This window comes from Lampris incognitus, chromosome 19 (assembly GCF_029633865.1).
Source record: "Lampris incognitus isolate fLamInc1 chromosome 19, fLamInc1.hap2, whole genome shotgun sequence".
NCBI classification, from domain to species: Eukaryota; Metazoa; Chordata; class Actinopteri; order Lampriformes; family Lampridae; genus Lampris; species Lampris incognitus.
In genome coordinates this window covers 5,916,205-5,936,749 of record NC_079229.1, presented here as the reverse complement: position 1 = coordinate 5,936,749, position 20,545 = coordinate 5,916,205, and the positions used below count along the sequence as shown (strand labels likewise).

At 46.5% G+C, this 20,545-nt stretch overlaps 1 protein-coding gene across 1 annotated transcript in view; it reads left to right on the top strand.

Moving 5' to 3' along the window:
* The first annotated feature begins 361 nt into the window (after positions 1-361).
* c19h8orf34 (chromosome 19 C8orf34 homolog) overlaps positions 362-20,545 on the top strand; it is an 86,261-nt gene continuing 66,077 nt past the window's right edge. The window contains exons 1-7 of the mRNA XM_056299845.1: positions 362-403; positions 5,571-5,715; positions 6,021-6,152; positions 10,834-10,953; positions 11,236-11,264; positions 13,359-13,522; positions 18,749-18,915. Of these exons, the coding sequence (XP_056155820.1) occupies positions 362-403; positions 5,571-5,715; positions 6,021-6,152; positions 10,834-10,953; positions 11,236-11,264; positions 13,359-13,522; positions 18,749-18,915 (799 nt within the window). The remainder of the gene's footprint in view (positions 404-5,570; positions 5,716-6,020; positions 6,153-10,833; positions 10,954-11,235; positions 11,265-13,358; positions 13,523-18,748; positions 18,916-20,545) is intronic.

The following is a 20,545-nucleotide window of genomic DNA, read 5'->3' as shown; positions in this document are numbered from 1 at the left end:
TAAAGATAATCATGATAATGAGACTATCATTACTGTTTGGTAATACATAATCTTAATTAACCTTTATTCATGGAAAAATATTCCATTGAACAGTCTGTTGCATGTCACAAGAAATATCACATAGGGTCTAAGCATGTAATAGGATCACAGTGACCTAATTAAGAGATTTTAAAGCAGTGTCTATAGAGTCTTGCCAACCACTTTCTTGTATAGACAATTTGTGAGCATTTGTCTCTTTTTCTTTTAGTGTTGTGAGCATTGGTCTTGTGAGCATTTGTCTTGTGAGCATTTGTCATGGAATCGTCGGTAGGTACTCGCCACTGCTGACCGGGAGCACCCTATAAGGCTTGCCGTTTCAGAGATGCTCTGCCATAACAACGTGGCCCTTGTCAAAGTGGCTCAGGTCTTTACTCCTGCCCGTTTCCCTGCCTCCCAACACGTTGACAACGAGAGCTGATTGTTTGCTTGCCATCTAATCTACCCAGACCTTGACACGCGCCCTTGTTTGGAGATGGATGATCAAGGTTATTCGGTTCGCCTGTGAGTGGTCATAATGTTTTGGCTCACCAGCTTATCTATATGCTGTATATATCGAATTGGCACTAAATTATTATAATATCGAATTGGGGAGGTACGTGCCAATCGCCAGCCCTAGCCACTGCTGATTCTCTAAACCTGTGACCCCCGTATGACAGTCTCATATTCACATATTCATTTGCCAGTGAAACTATCTGCTGAGATGCTTAAACACTGTACACCCAGCTGTACGTGTGAGAGCTCTGCAGCTGTGTATGTAAGAGCTGTTCAGTTGAAATGGGAACTAGTGTAGCTGGAACAGAAGGTGTGCACCCTTTCCTTTAAGACTCTTGATTTGCAAGTAATCAGTGTTCATGCATAGAGAAACTGTGAGCGGGCCAGTTAAGCATCTGATATGGCATATGATTAAGGATGACTGGGGCAATATAAAAGAGAATATGGGCGACAGTGCATAACTTATTAAAGAGGTCTCATTTGTCCTTTGGTCATTCATGCATAAAAAAAAAGTTTAAGGCGAGACAAAAATTCTGCTTTACTTTAGCCTTGTCCGAGCATGAGAAATTTGCCAGACTGTACTCATCCAAATGATTAGAACAGTGTAATACGATAATTAGTAGATTGGGTAATGCTGTGAGCAGAAGTATAAGCAATCAATCCATCAGTGTTAGATGGATATTATTAAGGGTGTGTAATGGCTGTGTGTAATGATGAGCATTGGTCTCTTTGGCCGAGTTTGAGGACATTGCTAATGCAAATGTTGGCAAGACTGCGCCTTCAGAGATCATGCCGAATTTCTTGTGCAAGATTATGCCTAATTTCCAGAAGCTATTCACTTTGAAATGTATGTTGCATTCAGTGATCAAACAGCGGATGTAGAGGAGCCATGCAATCACCATCCATCTACCATCTGTGAATGTTCTCATTCATCCAGGTCATGGTTTTAAGCTTGTCTAGTCAGAAAGGCACGAACTGAGGGAGCCTCTTGGATGAGAGGCGAAACGTCTTCACGGATATATACCAAGTCCAGTCTCACTTGATTCAACTCCTTTGGACATCCATCTACCGGTTCTCATAATCCTCTTCTTTTCTAGCAGCTGGAAGTTTCAGAGAGAATATACAAATAACACCATGTTGTTTTGCAGGAACTCAGTTCTGTTATGAACGTTTGTGTTCATGCTGTATTACAGGTTAAAACCATTTTTCCCCATTCAAGCTTCTGTGTCAACCTCTTCATTTGGCACCATGCCACTCATTGCACCCAGGAAAAAGGCCATAGGCCTCTAAACTGCCCCATAGTATGTGCTGTAACATGCTTGTTAGCCTCCCGTTTTAAAAGCCCCAGCCTGTCGTTAAAGAGAAAATTCACCAATTTCAACCTTACCTGTGTCAATCTGCAACAGGATAGCACATGAAAAACACCTGCAGTTGTTCCTGATCATTTCTGCATCTCTGGAGCGACAGTGAAACTGAGTTTTAATGTAACCGGCCACCAAGTGACCTATCGTGACATCAGTTGGTGGCCGGAAAAACTAAATACAAGCTAGCAGGGTTTCTAATACTCTAATGTGCTATAAAGATGCTGTTAAAAAAAAAAAACCCACATCCTCATTCTCTCGACTAAGCTGCGCTTCCGATGGTGGAAATGTTGTCCTACAGCACTAATGGAGAGGATTTAATGGATGGCGATACAGAGGCTTATGCACAATGCATTCTGGTATATGTAGGTGTTGTGGGAAAGACTGAGCAGGGAAAACACAGATTTCTCTGTCAGTTGAGTACACAGTGAAGACTTTATTGCTTCAATCCACTACATTTACTCGTCAGTACTGATTGCACATACGCAAATATTCCTTTAATCAAGCGCCTCAGGATCGCTCCTAGGAAGGCCGCTAAACGTATAACTAGGACAAAAAATACTCATACCTCAAGGGGTAGGACTAAGGGGGTTATGAAACTCGCTACACACTCGTTGAGCTTGGAGCGGCACTGCTCCCAAGAGGAGCTTTGATATCAAAATTTTACACTTTGAGCTGCTAAGTGAAATTACAAGAAGTATTGGTAGTTTTTCTCAGCAGTGCACACTTTATGACACTTTATGACTATAGTATTCACAAGTGACATCCGGGGGCATCTGGGTATCATAGAGGTCTATTCCGTTGCCTACCAACACGGGGATCGCCGGTTCGAATCCCCTCTGTTACCTCCGGCTTGGGCAGGCAACCTGACAAGACACAATTGGCTGTGTCTGTGGGGGTAGGAAGCCATTGTGGGTATGTGTCCTGGTTGCTGCGCTAGCGCCTCCTCTGGTCGGTCGGGGGGGTGTCTGTTTGGGGGGGGGGACTGGGGGGAATAGCGTGATCCTTCCACGCGCTACATTCCCCTGGCGGAACTCTTCACTGTCAGATGAAAAGAAGCTGCTGGCGACTCCACATGTATCGGAGGAGGTATGTGGTAGTCTGCAGCCCCCACCCCCCGATTGGCAGAGGGGGTGGAGCAGCGAGTGGGGTAATTGGCGGGGTACAACTGGGGAGAAAAAGGGGGGTACCCGGTTGTCCTCAAGCAAAAGCTGGACTCAGTTCTCGCTAAGCACCCTGGGGTCGTGTGTAGACTTAGGCAACTATAGTATATAGCCTAATTTGGGTGTTATTTTGTGCTGTCTCCTTTGATTCACCATGTGTGCTGTTTTAGAGCACCTCCTGGAAACCCAGCAGCTTGCATGAGGGTAGTTTGTGTCTCTGTGTTAATAAGTTTGCATTGTTATTCCTCTCAGATGTTTGTGAAGAACCTAAACCATCTCACATTGTTGCATTTTTCCATTTGTCAAGTTTTGCCGTTGTTTCCTTGAACAGTAGATTGCACAAGATCTAAATGTTGATGTAGAAACCGAACCCCAGATAAGGTCAGTCACAGAGAGCATTCCGTTCGATAAACTCTGCATGGTCGAGGAATCTGCCACGGATGGACACGTCTTTGTGTCCACGCCTGAAACTCCTAAAGGGTCACGACACCTTTCCAGCTCTCCTTAAAGCTGAAGGGCATAGGAGATCTTCCCTAGGAAAGGAGTGCTGATAGTATGTTCTCACTCCTATTGGTAAAAACTGTCGGCAAAATCGCATCGCCGTGAGTCTCTTGGCAATTAGAAGTAATTTCTACTCTGAAATGCTTTGTACCTGCAGAGCCAGGACCTAACCTCTTTCAGGGCATGTAGTTCTCAAGTACCAGCAATGACTTGCTGCAGTCACCAACCTTTTGTGTCGTTAGAGAAATCGTGCATCTTCTACAGTTTTTTTTATATTATTGCCATTTCTCTTCAAAAGTGAATAAACTGTATGACATAATCATACAACAGGCTGTCAAGAGCAGCGTTTCCCAACCCGGTCTTCAAGGAACCCCTATCCTGCAGATTTTCATTGTAACCCTGCATAGGTGGCCCTGCTTGTACTTACTCAGCCAATCATCTCACAGCACTTCATTATGCAAGGTGCGCAACAGCTGGCATAATTCATTGCTGATTGGTTGAATAACTACAAACAGGTACCTATTCAGGGTTGCAAAGAAAATCTGCAGGATAGGCTTGGTCTGGTCCCTGTCTGTTCCCCCTCTACATTTTTGCGGTCCCATCAACAAGAACAACAACTTAGTTTTGTACAGCGCCTTTCAAGGGACCCAAGGATGCTTTACACTAGATAAGAAAAAGAAAGATTAAAACAAAGCTCAAAAGACTATAGACCATAGGCCTTAGTAAAAAGTCCACCATTTTTTCTCCCCAATTGTATCCGGCCAATTGTCCCACTCTTCCAAGCCATCCTGGTCACTGCTCCACCCCCTCTGCCGAGACGGGGAGGGCTGCAGACTTCCACATGCCTCCTCCGATACATGTGGAGTCGCCAGACGCTTCCTTTCACCTGACAGTGAGGAGTTTCACCAGGGGGGTGTAGCACATGGGAGGATCATGCTATTCTCCCCAGTTCCCCTTCCCCCCTGAACAGGTGCCCTGACCAACCAGAGGAGGCGCTAGTTCGGCGACCAGTACACATACCCACATCTGCCTTCCTACCTGCAGACACGACCAATTGTGTCTGTAGCCGGAGGTAGTACGGGATTCGAACCAGCGATCCCCGTGTTGGTAGGCAACGGAATAGACCACTACAATGCTACCCGGACACCCTGAGGCCACCATTTTTCTATCTCTCCGTCTTCTTCCATTATACTTAGCATGTTTCCTCTGATGCTCCACTCTCCTACCATCTACCGCCACCCACACTGAAGATGAAACATTCCCCCTTCGCCTCTTAACTCTCACTCCGCCATCCTCCTTCACTGCAACACTGTCCATCATCTCAAATCCTTCTCTCAAGTACTGAATCGTAAAATTTTAGTGTTTATGGGTGAAACCGTGTCAAGAGTTAAATCATAGTTAAATCATTCTCATGAATTTTATTGACGTAAGGGTAGTTTTCTGGGTACGAGTGGACTACCCAGTATTATTCTGTCTTGTTTCAAGATTTTGACTTGTGATTCAGTCACATTTTCAGTAAGCACTTGTTTATAGCTTGTTTCTACCCAATGGTATTTTTATTTTCTCGGTATGCCATTCTCTTTATTTATGTATTTGTTCTATTTGATTTCTTCTTTTATCATGACCTGTCTCTCGGCTCTTTGAGACAGTGATAAGCACATTTTGATTGATATAAAGGGGTGTAGATGTAGAGGACAGTGATGAGGGTGTCCATTCCATGTATGGAGGATATAAAGGGGTATAGATGTAGAGGATAGTGATGGAGGTGTCCATGTATAAAGAATATAAAGGGGTAGGGGACAGTGACGGTGGTGACACTGAAGGTGAAAGTGTTGAAGTGAAACAGCTCATCCCGGCTCGTCATTTTGTTGTCGGTCATGTAGAGGCATCAAACTTAAACTGAGGCTGGGGAAAAACTCCATGTAGCAGCTTCAGGACTCAAAGTGAGATTAAAGGACACTGATATTAGTTACAGTTATTGCTCTTCTGACTGATCTCTGTTTTGGTCCCACAGGAACTGATGACCAAATTGATAACTGAGACCCCAGACCACCCTATCCCTTTCCTCATCGACCACTTGCAGACCAAGCAAGGCAGCCCTGGCAAGCTGCAGAGAACTCTGTCGGGCTCCGCAGCGTTGTGGGCGCAGAGCTCCGCAGGTGGATGCACCATTATGGGCACGTTTATGTACACACACACGCACACACACACACACTACACATTTTATTGATAAATAGCAGGTATTTTAATGGCACCTTTAGCCTGTGTTACACGGGACGTTGATATCATCAGAATAAAGCAGCATTTTGATTGTCCCTTTATTTCCTTGCAGCGCTCAAAGAAGGAAAGAATGTTAAATTTTTAGTAGACTTTCAAAAATGCCATTTCTTGGGTCCAAATCAGTAAAACTTAGGCCGTCATTTTAAAACTGGTACCCTCTGATACTGAATGTGTCTCCCAGCAGAAAGCAAAAACACTCGGAGGGAGTGCAGGTACAGCGAGAAGCCATGGCAGATTCACCCCAAGAAACCCAAGAAATCAAAGAGTGACCTTGCTGTTTCTAGCATCTCCCCTCCGTCCCCAGAGTCCAAGTCCTGTGAGTATTTATTTTCAACCATCCACTCTTGTTAGACGAGCGGTGAGATGAGGGCAGTTCTTCTTTTTTTTTAATTGCAAGAATTCCAAAAAAATATCACCAGTCCTTGCAAAATCTAAAGAATTCACAAAGGCGGACGGCCCCTCAACACAGCAGGACTAGAACCAACATCTCGCCTAGCAGACTTTGCATTCACTGAAGAAAATCCTTGCAAAAATCAAAGGAAAATGGAGGCAAGCGGCTAAAGTGAAGTTGACTTCTGCAGATTTTTCTCAGGGAAACTCTATGCTTGTGGTGCAGAGGCAGCGAGGGAATCGAAGAAAGTTTTAGCAAAGGATTCAGATGAAAACTTCCCTATTTCTCACATGAACTCCCCCGTCATGCATACCCCAACGATTTCTAATACAGGGTGGTGGAGTTGTGATACCTGTTGTATCCCAATTACATGCATCATTGAGTTTAATCTCCACTTTTAATTTGATGTAATTGTAAGTAATTTAAGTTTGTCACAGTGTAAAGTCAGGTGACCTCCTTTTAGTTGTGGCCCTGTATTCAAGGCATCCACTGTAGACCTGTGTGATGCACCCCCCCCCCCCACACACACACACACACACACCAACGCCAAGAGGAATTGTTTTGCAAATCACATATTGGCGAAGTGGCGGCACGGTGGCGCAGTAGTTAGTGTGGTCACCTCACAGCAGGAAGGTTCGGGGTTGTCCAACCTTAGGGGTCATCCCAGGTTGTCCTCTGTGTGGAGATTGCATGTTCTCCCCGTGTCTGTGTGGGTTTCCTCCGGGTGCTCCGGTTTCCTCCCACAGTCCAAAGACGTAGTTCAGGTAAATTGGCCATGCTAAATTGTCCCTAGGTGTGAATGTGTCAGCCCTGCGATGGCCTGTCGGCCTTTCCAGGGTGTCTCCCCGGGGGCCTGCTGCCCTATGACTGCTGGGATAGGCTCCAGCATCCCGCGACCCCGATTGGGAAAAGCGGCTCAGATAATGGATGGATGGATGGATATTAGGGAAGTACAAAGTCATGGAGACGATTCTGTCGATTGCTGCAGTGGCTATGCTCCCTGTAGTAAATTACTCTTGGTATGGTGTGGGAGATGGATGGCACCGGAGCCTGAGGGGTTAGGCCGAATGGGTAGCAGGCAGATAGTCAGAGAGGTAGAGACCACTTTAATTATTCAGTATTGCGCTCTATCTTTGCCAGATTAAGTCTATTTTGGGCTGTGGTTGGATCATTGTTCATAGTCAAGAAGAAAAATGGTTTATTAGGAGCTCTGTGTGTGTGTGTGTGGTGAGAGGGAATGAAAGAGTGAGGAAGACAAGGAGGCACAAAAGAAAGTGAGAGAGCGAGAGAGAGCGAGAGAGACTAATTTGGCCACTAAGCACATGAAGAGGCACTTAAGTGGGTACTATGTTTACAGAGCTCCCTTTGCCCTCTCAGTAACATTAGATAGACTAACAACTCTGGATAAAAGGGCTCCAAAGCCATACTTTACGTCGAGTCATATTAAAAATATATACAAGGGTATTTTCGTGTGCGGCTCTCATGAAGAATTTATGGGAAGAAGAAATATCAGTCGTCAGTGCTGTTCAGTGCAGCAGGAGCGATGCAACAGCTGTCATCGAGTCAGAGATGTGCATGTGCTGAGGTGCTAATGGAAACAGATTCCTCACCATTGCATGGGCTTATAAGGCTTTTTTTTTCCGGTTGAAAACCAGCCAGATTTTAGAAGAGAGACAGTGGTAATGAGTTAACGTACTTTACCCCGAGTTCTGTCTGAGTGATGTTTTAATGGGCGCTTTAGCAGGATGTGAATAATTAACTATTAGTGTAAGCTATTAAGCCTATGTACAGTAGATACAGCAGGACCACAACACACAAAGCCATGCAGTAAGAGGACAGGAAGGCATTCCTTGCCAGTAGCAATAAAAAGTTGTTTTTTTTCAACCCCAGTCTCTAATTGGCAGAGATATTAGCTCTGTGTTGATGGTTGTCACAATGCCAGCCTACTCGGGGTAGAAGAGAATAGACAATATGCAGACTGCTGCAGCAGCAAAAACTCACTGACTGACTGTAGGTCACACAGTGGATGGGCTCTTGTTCAAAGACCATTTGCACATATAGACAATGAACAGGCTGCAGCTATGCTGTGTGGCAGCCAGGGGTTCGACAGAAAGCGCGGGTGATTCATGGGATCTGTGATCATTTCTCAGTTTTTAATGTTTTATTCAAATGCAGCCATGTAAGAACATAAAAACATAGATATGGATGAAGAACAGTGTGCACGTCTATAAATAATGTGTGCATCCTCCCGTTCATGAATTAACCATCATGAAGAGACTGAAAGAACAGCCAGAGGACGTGGGTATGATGACAATACAGTATGTGGGTCATTCCCTGTCACTGAGAGAGATTTTTATATATAGATATTTTTTTTCCACGAGTTAATCAGACAGAATGATAGGCAGACACTGTACCTGGCCAGTAATCCGTTTGCTACAAGAAGAGACACTTTTGACTTTTCAAGTTCAAGAACACCTCACTCTCACTCTCACTCTCACTCTCACTCTCTCTCACTCTCTCTCTCTCTCTCTCTCTCTCTCTCTCTCTCTCTCTCTCTCTCTCTCTCTCTCACTCTCACTCTCACTCTCTCTCGCTCTCTCTCTCTCTCTCTCTCTCTCTCTCTCTCTCTCTCTCTCTCTCTCTCTCTCTCTTTTTTTTTGATGCAATTAGCCAAGACTTGTTTGGACACAGTATTATACATATAATATTGCATGTGAAAGTAAAACAGTTTTGCTTAGCAGGTTGCTTTTCAATCACATTCCTGATTATGTGTTGGTACCATTATATGAACTGTAGTTATACACCAGTCAGCCAAAACATTAGAACCACCTGCCTAATATTGTGTAGGTCCCCCTCATGCCGCTGAAACATCTCTGACTCATCGAGGCATGGACTCCACAAGACCTCTGAAGGTGTCCTCTGGCATCTGGCACCAAGATGTCAGAAGCAGATCCTTTAAGTCCTGTAAGTTGTGAGGTGGGGCCTTCAAGGATCGGACTTGTTTTTCCAGCACATCCCACAGATGCGCGATCGGATTCAGATCTGGAGAATTTGGAAGCCAAGGCAACACCTTTGAAGAACTTACTACAGCTACTACTACTAGTACTACTACTTTTGGCTGCTCCCATTAGGATTCGCCACAGTGGATCATCTGTTTCCATCTCTTCCTGTCCTCTGCATCTTCCTCTGTCACACCAGCCACCTGCATGTCCTCCCTCACCACATCCATAAACCTCCTCTTTGGCCTTCCTCTTTTCCTCTTCCGTGGCAGCTCCATATTCAGCATCCTTCTCCCAATATACCCAGCATTTCTCTTTCACACGTGTCCAAACCATCTCAAGCTTGCCTCTCTTGCTTTGTCTCCAAACCGTCCAACCTGAGCTGTCCCTCTGATATACTTGTTCCTAATCCTGTCCTTCTTCGTCACTCCCAATGAAAATCTTATCATCTTCATCTCTGCCACCTCCAGCTCCACCTCCTGTATTTTCGTCAGTGCCACTGTCTTCAAACCATATAACATAGCTGGTCTCCCTACCATCTTGTAAACCTTCCCTTTAACTCTTCATTGTTCATTCCTGAACGATGTGTGCAGTGTGGCAGGGTGCATTATCCAGTTGAAAGAGGCCACTGCCATCAGAAAATATCATTGCCATGAAGGGTTGTACCTGGTCTGCAGTGATGTTTAGGTTGGCGGTACGTATCAAAATAACATCCACATGAATGCCAGGACCCAAGGTTTCCCAGCAGAACATTGCCCAGAGCATCACACTGCCTCCGCCGGCTTGCCTTCTTCCCATAGTGCCGTCTCTTCCCCAGTTAAACGATGCGCATGCATCTGGCCATTCACATGATGTAAAAGAAAACATGATTCATCAGACCAGGCCTCCTTCTTCCACTGCGCCATGCTCCAGTTCTGACACTCGCATGCCCATTGTAGGTACTTTCGGCGGTGGACAGGGATCGTCATTGGCAGCCCCATATGCAGCAAGCTGTGATGCACTGTGTGTTCTGACACCTGTCTACCATAGCCAGCATTAACTTTTTCAGCAGTTGGAGCTACAGTAGCTCTTCTGTGGGATCAGACCAGATAGGCTAGCCTTCACTCCCCACACGTATCAATGAGCCTTGGCCGCCCATGACCCTGTCACTGGTTCACCGGTTGTCCTTCCTTGGACCATTTTTGGTAGGTACTGACCACTGCATCCCGGGAACACACCATAAGACCGGTCTTTTTGGAGATGCTCTGACCCAGTTGTCTAGCCATCACAGTTTGGCACTTGTCAAGGTCGCTCAGATCCTTATAATTGCCCATTTTTCCTGCTTCCAACACATCAACTTCAAGAACTGACTGTTCACGTGCTGCCTAATATATCCCACCCCTTGACAGGTGCCATTGTAACAAGATAATGTTATTCACTGACCTGTCAGTGGTTTTAATGTTTTGGCTGATCTGTGTATGTGCTTGTGACTGTTGTTCTGCAGGAGTTATTTTAAGATGTGTTATCATGTGGATTTGTTTTCTGGTTGCAGAAGCAGAAAGCTGATGTTGCAGAAAAAAACCCCCCAAAAACAAAATACCTTGTGTACTTGTGTTTATGTTGCCCAGTGCCACGGTCCATCGAGTACCCATCGTGGGAGTGGAGGGACAGCCGCAACTTTGACGAGCTCAACCACATCTTGCAGGAGAGCAAGAAGCTTGGAAAAGCCCTGGAGAACCTGTCACGTAGTGAGTGGCCACAGCGCAGCTCGGCACACCTTTAAAAAGCCTCCCCCACAATACCGGCACCCCAGTACAGGGTTGAATACATTACAAACACATGCGGCACAAATCTGAGACCTTTCTGTAAATGCCACTGTGAATCCTGAAAAGAAAGAGGAAGTAGCATCTCTTAAGATTGCGAGATTATAGCTAAGCTCCAGAGAATTCAAAGGTCAGCTCTTCAACCGTTCTGTAACATTTGATTCTGCTTCCCTGAGTCTTAAAACCATCCACTTGTCTCCTCTGCAGGTATTGCCACGTCTGATGAGCTGGACCAGGTTGGTACCAGCGACACAAATTCATATGTACTGTCATCCATCCAATAGGAGCCATGTTTCATAACTTCGGCTGGGCTGACAGAGCGCCAGAGCTCTGCGTCTGATGACAAAGTGCCATCTCACGGGAGTGATACGTGAGACTGATGCTTTAATATGTGCTCTGTCTTCCTCTCCCTCGCCGCTCCAGCCTGCATCTTACCAGGCAAGGCTTTTATTTTGTGCCGGGCCCCGGTTCTCTCCTCAGCACAGTCGTGAGCTCGCTGCCCGAACACGAGATGCAGAAAGTGTGGAGTTGAGAGAGATGAATCAGGATTGGGTACAGAGCATTTGTTTTGACTGCTTGATGCAGTGGTACATGTTCTCCTTCTCAGTTCACAGCCCTGAGATTTTCCTCCGTTTCTGCCGGATAGGATGGACGGTGAATACTAAACACCGTCTCCCGTCACGTATTTAGAATTTAATGTTGTTACCGTCTCGGATTGTGTTAGTGAGGAGTGTGCACACATCCCATGCCCTTTTCCTTTGAGCGGGCTTGTAAACGTTGTGTACTGGATTTGCATGTTGCAAGAGAGGGAGCCAAGAGTTTTCTGTAGATCCAGCCACTAGTATGGTTTCTGGTGTTTTTCATTTCAAAACCTGATTCCCCTCAGAATAAAGCCTATTGTCCCTCAGAAGAGAAGACATAAAACACTCCTCGGTATAACTCCATTGCCCACTGGAGTATTTTCTTGTTCCTGGGGCCGATGATTTGAAGGTGATGGTATACTGCATTGTCCTGGGAGAGGGTTTTATTTCATTCTGCTCACTCCAACCCGCTCGCTACCTTTCCCCACTTGATGTGATTTTTTTTAATCTTTGTCTATCAATATTTTCAGCCTGCTTGTCTTCCCCAGTATTACTGCTGTCTGCTTGACTCTATCTTCACCCCCCCCTCTCTCTTTGTGTCTGTCTGTCTGTCTGTCTCTCTCTCTTTGTCTGTCTGCGTGTCTCTCTCTCGCTTTCTGTGTCTCTGTGTGTGTGTGTCTGTCTCTCTCTCTGTCGCTCTCTCTTTCTGTCTCTCTCTCTGCGTGTCTCTCGCTCACTTTTTCTGTGTGTGTGTGTGTTTCTCTCTCTGTCTCTCTATGTCTGTGTGTGTGTGTGTGTCTCTTTCTGTCTCTCTCTCTGTTGCTCTCTGTCTCTCTGTCCGTTTCTCTCTCTCTTTCTCTGTTCCTCGCTCTCTTGTCTCGCTCTCTCTCTGTCTCTGTCTCTGTTGCTCTGTCTCTCTGTCTGTTGCTCTCTGTCTCTGTCCGTTTCTCTCTCTCTTTCTCTGTTCCTCGCTCTCTTGTCTCGCTCTCTCTCTGTCTCTGTGTCTCTGTTGCTCTGTCTCTCTGTCTGTTGCTCTCTGTCTCTCTGTCCGTTTCTCTCTCTCTTTCTCTGTTCCTCGCTCTCTTGTCTCGCTCTCTCTCTGCGTGTCTCTCGCTCACTTTTTCTGTGTGTGTGTGTGTTTTTCTCTCTGTCTCTCTATGTCTGTGTGTGTGTGTGTCTCTCTCTGTCTCTCTCTCTGTTGCTCTCTGTCTCTCTGTCTGTTGCTCTCTGTCTCTCTGTTGCTCTCTGTCTCTCTCTCTGTTGCTCTCTGTCTCTCTGTCCGTTTCTCTCTCTCTTTCTCTGTTCCTCGCTCTCTTGTCTCGCTCTCTCTCTGTCTCGCTCTGTCTCTGTGTCTCTGTTGCTCTCTGTCTCTCTGTCTGTTGCTCTCTGTCTCTCTGTTGCTCTCTGTCTCTCTGTTGCTCTCTGTCTCTCTGTCTGTTGCTCTCTGTCTCTCTCTCTGTTGCTCTCTGTCTCTCTGTCTCTCTCTCTGTTGCTCTCTGTCTCTCTGTCTCTCTCTCTGTTGCTCCCTGTCTCTCTCTCTCTGTTGCTCTCTGTCTCTCTCTGTCCGTTTCTCTCTCTCTTTCTCTGTTCCTCTCTCTCTGTCTCTCTGTCTCTCTCTCTGTTGCTCTCTGTCTCGCTCTCTCTCTCTGTCTCTCTGTCTCTCTCTCTGTTGCTCTCTGTCTCTCTCTGTCCGTTTCTCTCTCTCTTTCTCTGTTCCTCTCTCTCTGTCTCTCTGTCTCTGTGTCTCAGAATTTAGGGTGTTATAACTCAATGCTGCGTCCACGTGTGGTGGGGGAGTGGGTTGGTAGGGAGGAGGAGGATCCAGACCCCCTGGCGGCTGAGATGCTGCAGCCCCCGGTCCCCCGAGCCAAGACAGAGTTATGGGGGAGTGGAGACAGCAGCCCTGCTGGGAGGTGAGTGGTGTAGGATGTGTGTTCTAACACAAATGTGTGTGTGTGAAATTGAGATTGCTACAGAAACGATTTCATCAAAAAACAAAGCAGTAAAAAGGACTCCACGATTGCGTCTGTGTGCGCCTATGTAGTTGTGTGTCTGCACGTGCATGCTGTAAGTGTATGCGCGCCCCTGGGCTTGAATAGTTTGGAACGGGGAAACCTCAGGAAACCTCACCAGTCTAACTGCCGGTTGCGTCAAAGCGAAGAAGTAGGCTTCTGAGTGTGGATGTGCAGCCTGAGGAGTGCCCGTCTGAATGGCTTCTCTAATCCCATTTCAAAGGCACCATCAAACATCTCTGCCGTGAAGCTGCTTTAACCCTATTCAGAGTGACTAAAGCTAACCTCATTTCATTGTGCTGAAGGCCAAAATAATTTTGTACTTGTTATTTTAAAAAGGTCTTTTTTGGGGGGCGGAGAGAAATGAACGGGCGTCAAGCGCTGAGCTGTTTTATCATCCTTTTGCACCCTCAGCAGTCGACGTTGTGTAAACCCATGTGTTTGCAAAATATGATGCGCTCATCCTCAGAAGCCCAGCACCTCTCCGAGGTCCTCACCAGATGTTATAATTGTTGTAATGTAATTGTTTGAGTGTGGCAAGGGAGTGCGTGTTTGTGTGTGTTTGTCAGACCATGCATTCTTTCATGTGTGTGTGTGTGTTTGACCACGCACACATACTTTGCATGTGTGTGATCGTGTCTATTTGTGACACCGCGCGCCCGCTGATGCGGCTAATTAGAAGAGGATCGGATATGAAATCGTAAATCATGTGCAGGCCTGAGCCGACAAACACACAGGCTTAATCTCATTAGGTTACTCTATGGGCGGATTAAAGGGAGAAATCACATAGTTAGGAGCCTGAGCTGGCAGATAGGGATGTGTGTGGGCATAGGGAACACTGTGTGTGTGTGTGTGTGTGTGTGTGTGTGTGTGTTTCTATTGCATATAAAGGAGAGATGTGTGAAGCGTGGGAAGGCGTGTTCAGTGCTACTACAATATGTTCACTGTGCATATATATATATATATATATATATATATATATATATATATATATGCAAAGGGTCATGCTGCAGCCTCATATAAACACAGTGGCTCCTCTCATTAAGTGCCGGGGTACTTTTGCTCATCCGAAGGATCTTTTACATCATCTCCTAATTGCATATCCTGGCCACCGGCTCTCACTGCATCCGCCATTTAGGGGTTTGGGACTATTACCATATCCTCTGAGAGGGTCTCACTTTCTGGCCAAGCCACAGATCAGTCGATCGGAGGACAAAAAAAGAAGTGAAAGGCATCTTCTCCTTTTTTTTTTGAGGTCAGGACTGATGCTATTTTATGGTCAAAGGTGTCAAGAGAGTTGTGTGGTTTATAATGTATTAATCTGACCGCAAAAGGCTGACCCCTTTGAGCCAATGGAAACCTGGCAAAGACCGCTAGCCCTCAAAGTGCAACCCCCCCCCCCGCCCCTCCATCTGGTGGCTGTCCACATTTAGAAAAGTCTCCCTCGCTCTTTTTTTTTTTTCTTTCTTCCCTATCTGACCTTATTTGTCAAAACAGACAAGCACGCTCGTCACACTACATCGAGTTTACTTCTTCTTCGCTCCTCCTGCCCTCGTCCCACCCTGGCTGTCAGAGAAACCCCGAGGAGAGGCGACAGGTGCTGGTTGCTGCCTGTGTGATTGGCTGTGCGGTGCAGAGTGCGAAGCATGAGGGGCATGTGGGAAATCAGACAGACGGCAGAGGTGTAGTGTGCAAAATGGTTTACCGTGACAGATTATGCACAGCGGTGTGGGACTTGACCGTCCCGTATCGCTTGTCCAATCCATATACCTCGCTCTATCTCTTTGCCTTCGTTTCTGTTTTCCTTTTTTCTTTTTTTTTTATGTGCGTGGACTCTACCTGCATAGTTCTTTGTAGGGTTCACAAGGGGGCTAGTGGCAATCCCAGCATCCTTTAGAACGGAAGGCGGGGAGACGGGGCAACTCAGTGACAGAGAATTGAGTCATGCTGGGTGTCCGGGTAGCGTGTAGCGGTCTATTCCGTTGCCTACCAACACAGAGATCGCTGGTTCGAATCCCCGTGTTACCTCCGGCTTGGTCGGGCGTCTCTACAGACACAATTGGCCGTGTCTGCGGGTGGGAAGCCGGATGTGGGTGTGTGTCCTGGTCGCTGCACTAGTGCCTCCTCTGGTCAGTCGGGGCGCCTGTTCGGGGGGGGGGACTGGGGGGGGGGTGATCCTCCCACGTGCTACGTCCCCCTGGTGAAACTCCTCACTGTCAGGTGAAAAGAAGCGGCTGACGACTCCACATGTATCGGGGGCTTGGAAGAGTGTGGTAATTGGCCAAGTACAATTTGGGGGAAAAAAGGGGGGGAAGCCCCCCCCCCCAAAAAAGAATTAGGTCACGCTTCCATTTATACCCATGGACAATTCGGCATCCCTTGATATGCTTGTCTCTGGACGTAAGGGTTGATTAGCTAAATGCTACGCCATTTCACCGCCTGCGCTCTCATCTCTACCTTCGGTTTTGCTTCTCTCTCATCGTCCTCTCCCACCCACTCATTTATATCTTTCACTCCGTCTCCACACCAATGAAGACAAGAGGCACATTTGCCCGACGCACGCAAGTGTGAATAAACAGTGCGCTCACCGGAGCTCAGCAGCTGAGCTTCGCCGCTTCACACCTATTTTGAGAGTGTTTTCTTTATTGGCATCAGGAATGAATGGAAGGGAGGAAGACGGCAGGAAATGACCCATAGAGGCTTTGGCAGCAAAACACACTAGACACACACACACACACACATATGCTAATTTGGAATGAGTGTTTTTTTTCCCCAATTTTCCCCGGCCAATCACCCCACTCTTCCGAGCCGCCCCAGTCTCTGCTCCACCCCCTCTGCTGACCCGGGGAGGGCTGCAGACCACCACGTGCCTCCTCCGATACATGTGGAGTCGCCAGCCGCTTCTTTTCACCTGACAGTGAGGAGTTTCACCAGGGGGACGTAGCGCGTGGGAGGATCACGCTACTCCCCCCCAGTTCCCCCTCCCCCCTGAACCGGTGCCCCGACCGACCAGAGGAGGCGCTCGTGCAGTGACCAGGACAAACACCCACATCCGGCTTCCCGCCCGCAGACACGGCCAATTGTGTCTGTAGGGACGCCCGACCCAGCCGGAGGTAACGCAGGGATTCGAACCGGCGATCCCCGTGAGTGTTTTTGACTGAGCAGTCCCTAACCCATATTTGCTTGCATACTCAGACATACTAGTAATATATAGACAGTTTTTCACTGATTTTAAGCCCAGCGATCTAAAATCAAGATTTTGGTCGTAGTCTGTTTGAAATGAGATTTGTTAAGCTGGTCTTTTGAACATGAATCGTGCAGTGAAATATACTAGTAGCAGATCTTTCCACGGGTGTGAAATGTTCTGGCTTGTTTACAGCCACAGGGAGTCGGTCGTTTTCAGAGACAATAGACAGCGGCCCTGGAAACAGACTGGATCTATTGTCAGAGGTTAAACAACTGCGCCAGCTCCATCTGGATCCAGTCATCTGCCCTCGCGCATATTGATGAATTGCATTAGTAAAGAAAAACTGTGCGGCGGGTGTATAAAGACATATCTCTTCCCCTCCTGACCCCTCTTTATTATCTGTAAATAGCAGTCATTCAGCTGAGATTACCATCAAATTAAAACTCCTCCAGCCCTCTCTAATCCACGCCCTCTGCATGCCGGATATGGAAATTAATTTATTCTACATAGAGGTGGTGCAGAAGTCGGCACCCATAACTCATTTTCTTATCTGTGCGTATGGAGTTGGCGGGGTGGGGGTGGGGGGGGGGCGCATTAGTAGGCAATTTTTCAGCCTTCCTCTTTGCTCCAAGATTCGACGAAGATAATGCAATTTCACTTGAGAAATGGACAAAAGTACATCGTGAAGCACAGGAAAGCATCCGTAACCCCCCACCCCCAACAGGCTGTGTTGCTCAGTCCTGGAGGAAATGCTGAGTTGCAGCATCGGGGCGGTTTCTGCAGGTCCAGACGTACCGAAATTGAGCGAACCTTTCCTCTCTTCAGCTGCACACTGTGGCAAACTCTCTGCAGCGGAGTAAACGTAATGCTGCACGGAAAAAGCAGAGAAACACAAGGAGGAGAGATGACAAATTACTATGCACTACAAAGGAAAACAACTTATAAAGCAAAACACAGATAATGGGATGCATATAGTATATTTGCTTTTTTTTAATGATCTCGGTTGTTTTGTTTTTGTTTTTTTGTTTTTTTTTTGTTTTTTGGTCTTATTTGATTTGGAACAACATTTGTTGCTCTGGGATTAATAAATGAGACAAAACCATCTGCATGGAAGATGAAACGACTTAGATAATGTCCCATGGCTCTATTTGTCCTTTGGGGTCTTGTGATCCTTCATTATTTGGGCTTTTATGAAGTCCAAGGGCTGCAGATCCCTCCACGTCCCTGCTTTTAAAGAGCTTTGTGCTTCGGGACGGAGTCTAGTCTCGTACCAACGCGCCCTCTTGAAGACAACAGTTAGCGTTTTATGGCTCAGGGTGGAAGTGGTTTTGTCTCCGTTTCTCAGCTTTCAGCAATTATCCTGTCTTATGTCCGTCCAGTTCATCTTTCTCTGCGAGCCATAGTGTACCAGTATGGCTGCTAAAATGATTTCATCTGTTTTTGTCCGTTACTGTCATAGGCGCGGAGGCCAAGTTGAAGTCATGGTAGGAAAAACACTTACAGGGGCGATGTGGGAACATCGCGTAAGCGTGAGAAGGAGAACCTGTGCTGATGCGGCCCGAGAGGAAAACAGATATTGTATTAAAGATAGCTACGGTATTCTGTCACATTGCCAGATGGCTCAAAGCACATGCCACTGTGGATGAGGATTATCTCACAAACCACCCATGCCCAACACGGCAAGACACTAATGCTGTACTGCAGTGAGTAGGTGGAAACATATAACATGGGTTTTACTCATCTTACACAATCTGTTGTGTATATAGACATGTTGCACCAGCTACAAATCACACGTCGCCGAGCAGATTTGAGTGAGCGGTGGCCCTTGTTACATGCTCACGTTGGGAGTGAAAGTTGGAGAAAAAAAAAAGGCTTTATTTAAACTCTGAATTCCCGCTTACTCTTTCCTCTGACGCCTCCTCTCTCACGGTTTCCTGCAGCCTGAAGATGGAAACGAAGAGCAAAGGCTTGAAAGAGCAGCAGCAGCATCACAAGAAGCTCCTGGCGGCCATGTTGTCTCAAGACTCCTTTGACTCCGTCCATAGCTCCGCACCCTGCATCACCGAGGAGGAGATTGAGGATGAGGATGATGCAATGGAGCTGCTAGGTAACGTTAACACACACACACACACACACACGCATGCATGCATGCACGCACATGCACACGCATCAACAATGCACATGCACGCACAAAAAGCGAGAGAACAGAAATCCCAGGTGCTCATTAATTCACAAACATGGGTTTCCCTCTGAATCAACACATGTTGGAGGACTTACTACAAGTCTGAGAGGCACCTGTTCACACTGTTGTCCAGCACTCACCAGGAACAGCTTGCCACATTTACAATGAATGTGTGTACCCGTGTGTGTGTGTGTGTGTGTGTGTGTGTGTTTGTGTGTAACCATTAGTGAGCCAGACATGCTGGCTGGTGCAGGCGGCACATCCCAAGAAAAGGAAGAAGGTGAAGAAGTGAGAAGCGTCTCACATTTAATGACCGGGCAGTTCTTAGTCTATAAACTTGCATTGCTGTGGCGCCCAGAGAATCATTTTACTAGTCAGGTAGATCTCATGGTAAGACCAATGAGCGCTTATATTATTATTATTATTATTATTAACTCAGACACATTTTAATGACTGTTGGAGTGTCTTCCCTGCTAGTTTCCCTACTTAGTTTTTAGGTCATTGGGGGCTCTTGGGCATCAGAGCAACTCCTAATCTGTAAGGCTTCAAAGTTATTAGTCTGAAATGCAGATTTAGGACTTTGATTATGCAGTGCAGAGAGGGTATGTAAGTACAGACTGAGGGAGTACTTATAAAAGTATGAAGAATTACACGTATATATGTACAGTACACTTTCACGCTTTGAAACTGACCTGTAAATCCATGCTCTTTTAGTGCCATCATTTAGGGGTAATGTGCCTTGCTTAAGGGCATTTTACTGGGAAAGCAGAGTAGTTCAGATTAATATAGCCTGGCCAGATCTTCACAACCAGTCCGAGTGTTCAGATGCACAACTCCTGGTCTCAAGTGGTAGTGTGTGCATGCCTGCACGTCTGTGTATATGTGTGTTTGTGGATGTGCGTGGGTGTGTGTGTTCCCACATGGGTTTTTGTTTTGCACAACTGTGATGGATGAGAAGGAGAGATGTGAGGCGCTATTATTTAGCGCTGTGTCATTACGCTTGTCCCCGCACCTGGGCTGGCTTGGGGTGTGTTGCTCATGCCAAATCAAATTTGTTCCCTGAAACGTGGTGTGCTGTAAAGCCCCCCCCCCCCCCCCCCTCCCTCTCTCTCTCCGTTTCTCTCTCTGTCTCTGTCTCTCTCTCAACCTTCCAGAGAAAGCAGTTTATCCACAGTAATCGAAGGTCACATGCACGTGCTTGCACACACTCAAACCTCAGCACACTTTCTGGACCATATTGTGCACACACCTGCCCGGAGGGAGAAATGCCCTTCTTGATCATATCCAGTACCCCGGTGCCGCTGTGTAACATTAAAGTCCAACTGTGTGGATTAGCTTCAGATTTGATCTCTATCACGATTGAGGCAGGATTACACATTAGTGAATAATGAAAAATTAATATTCTCCTAGTGCAATCATGGTTTTATATCTTCCCTTATAAAGCTGCACATTAAACGTGAAACTCTCCGGTGCCAAGGGTGATTAAAAATCTGATGAATAGTTTAATAGTGCCTGTTATATTTCTTTGATCAAGAATTCCTCTAAAGCTTAATCT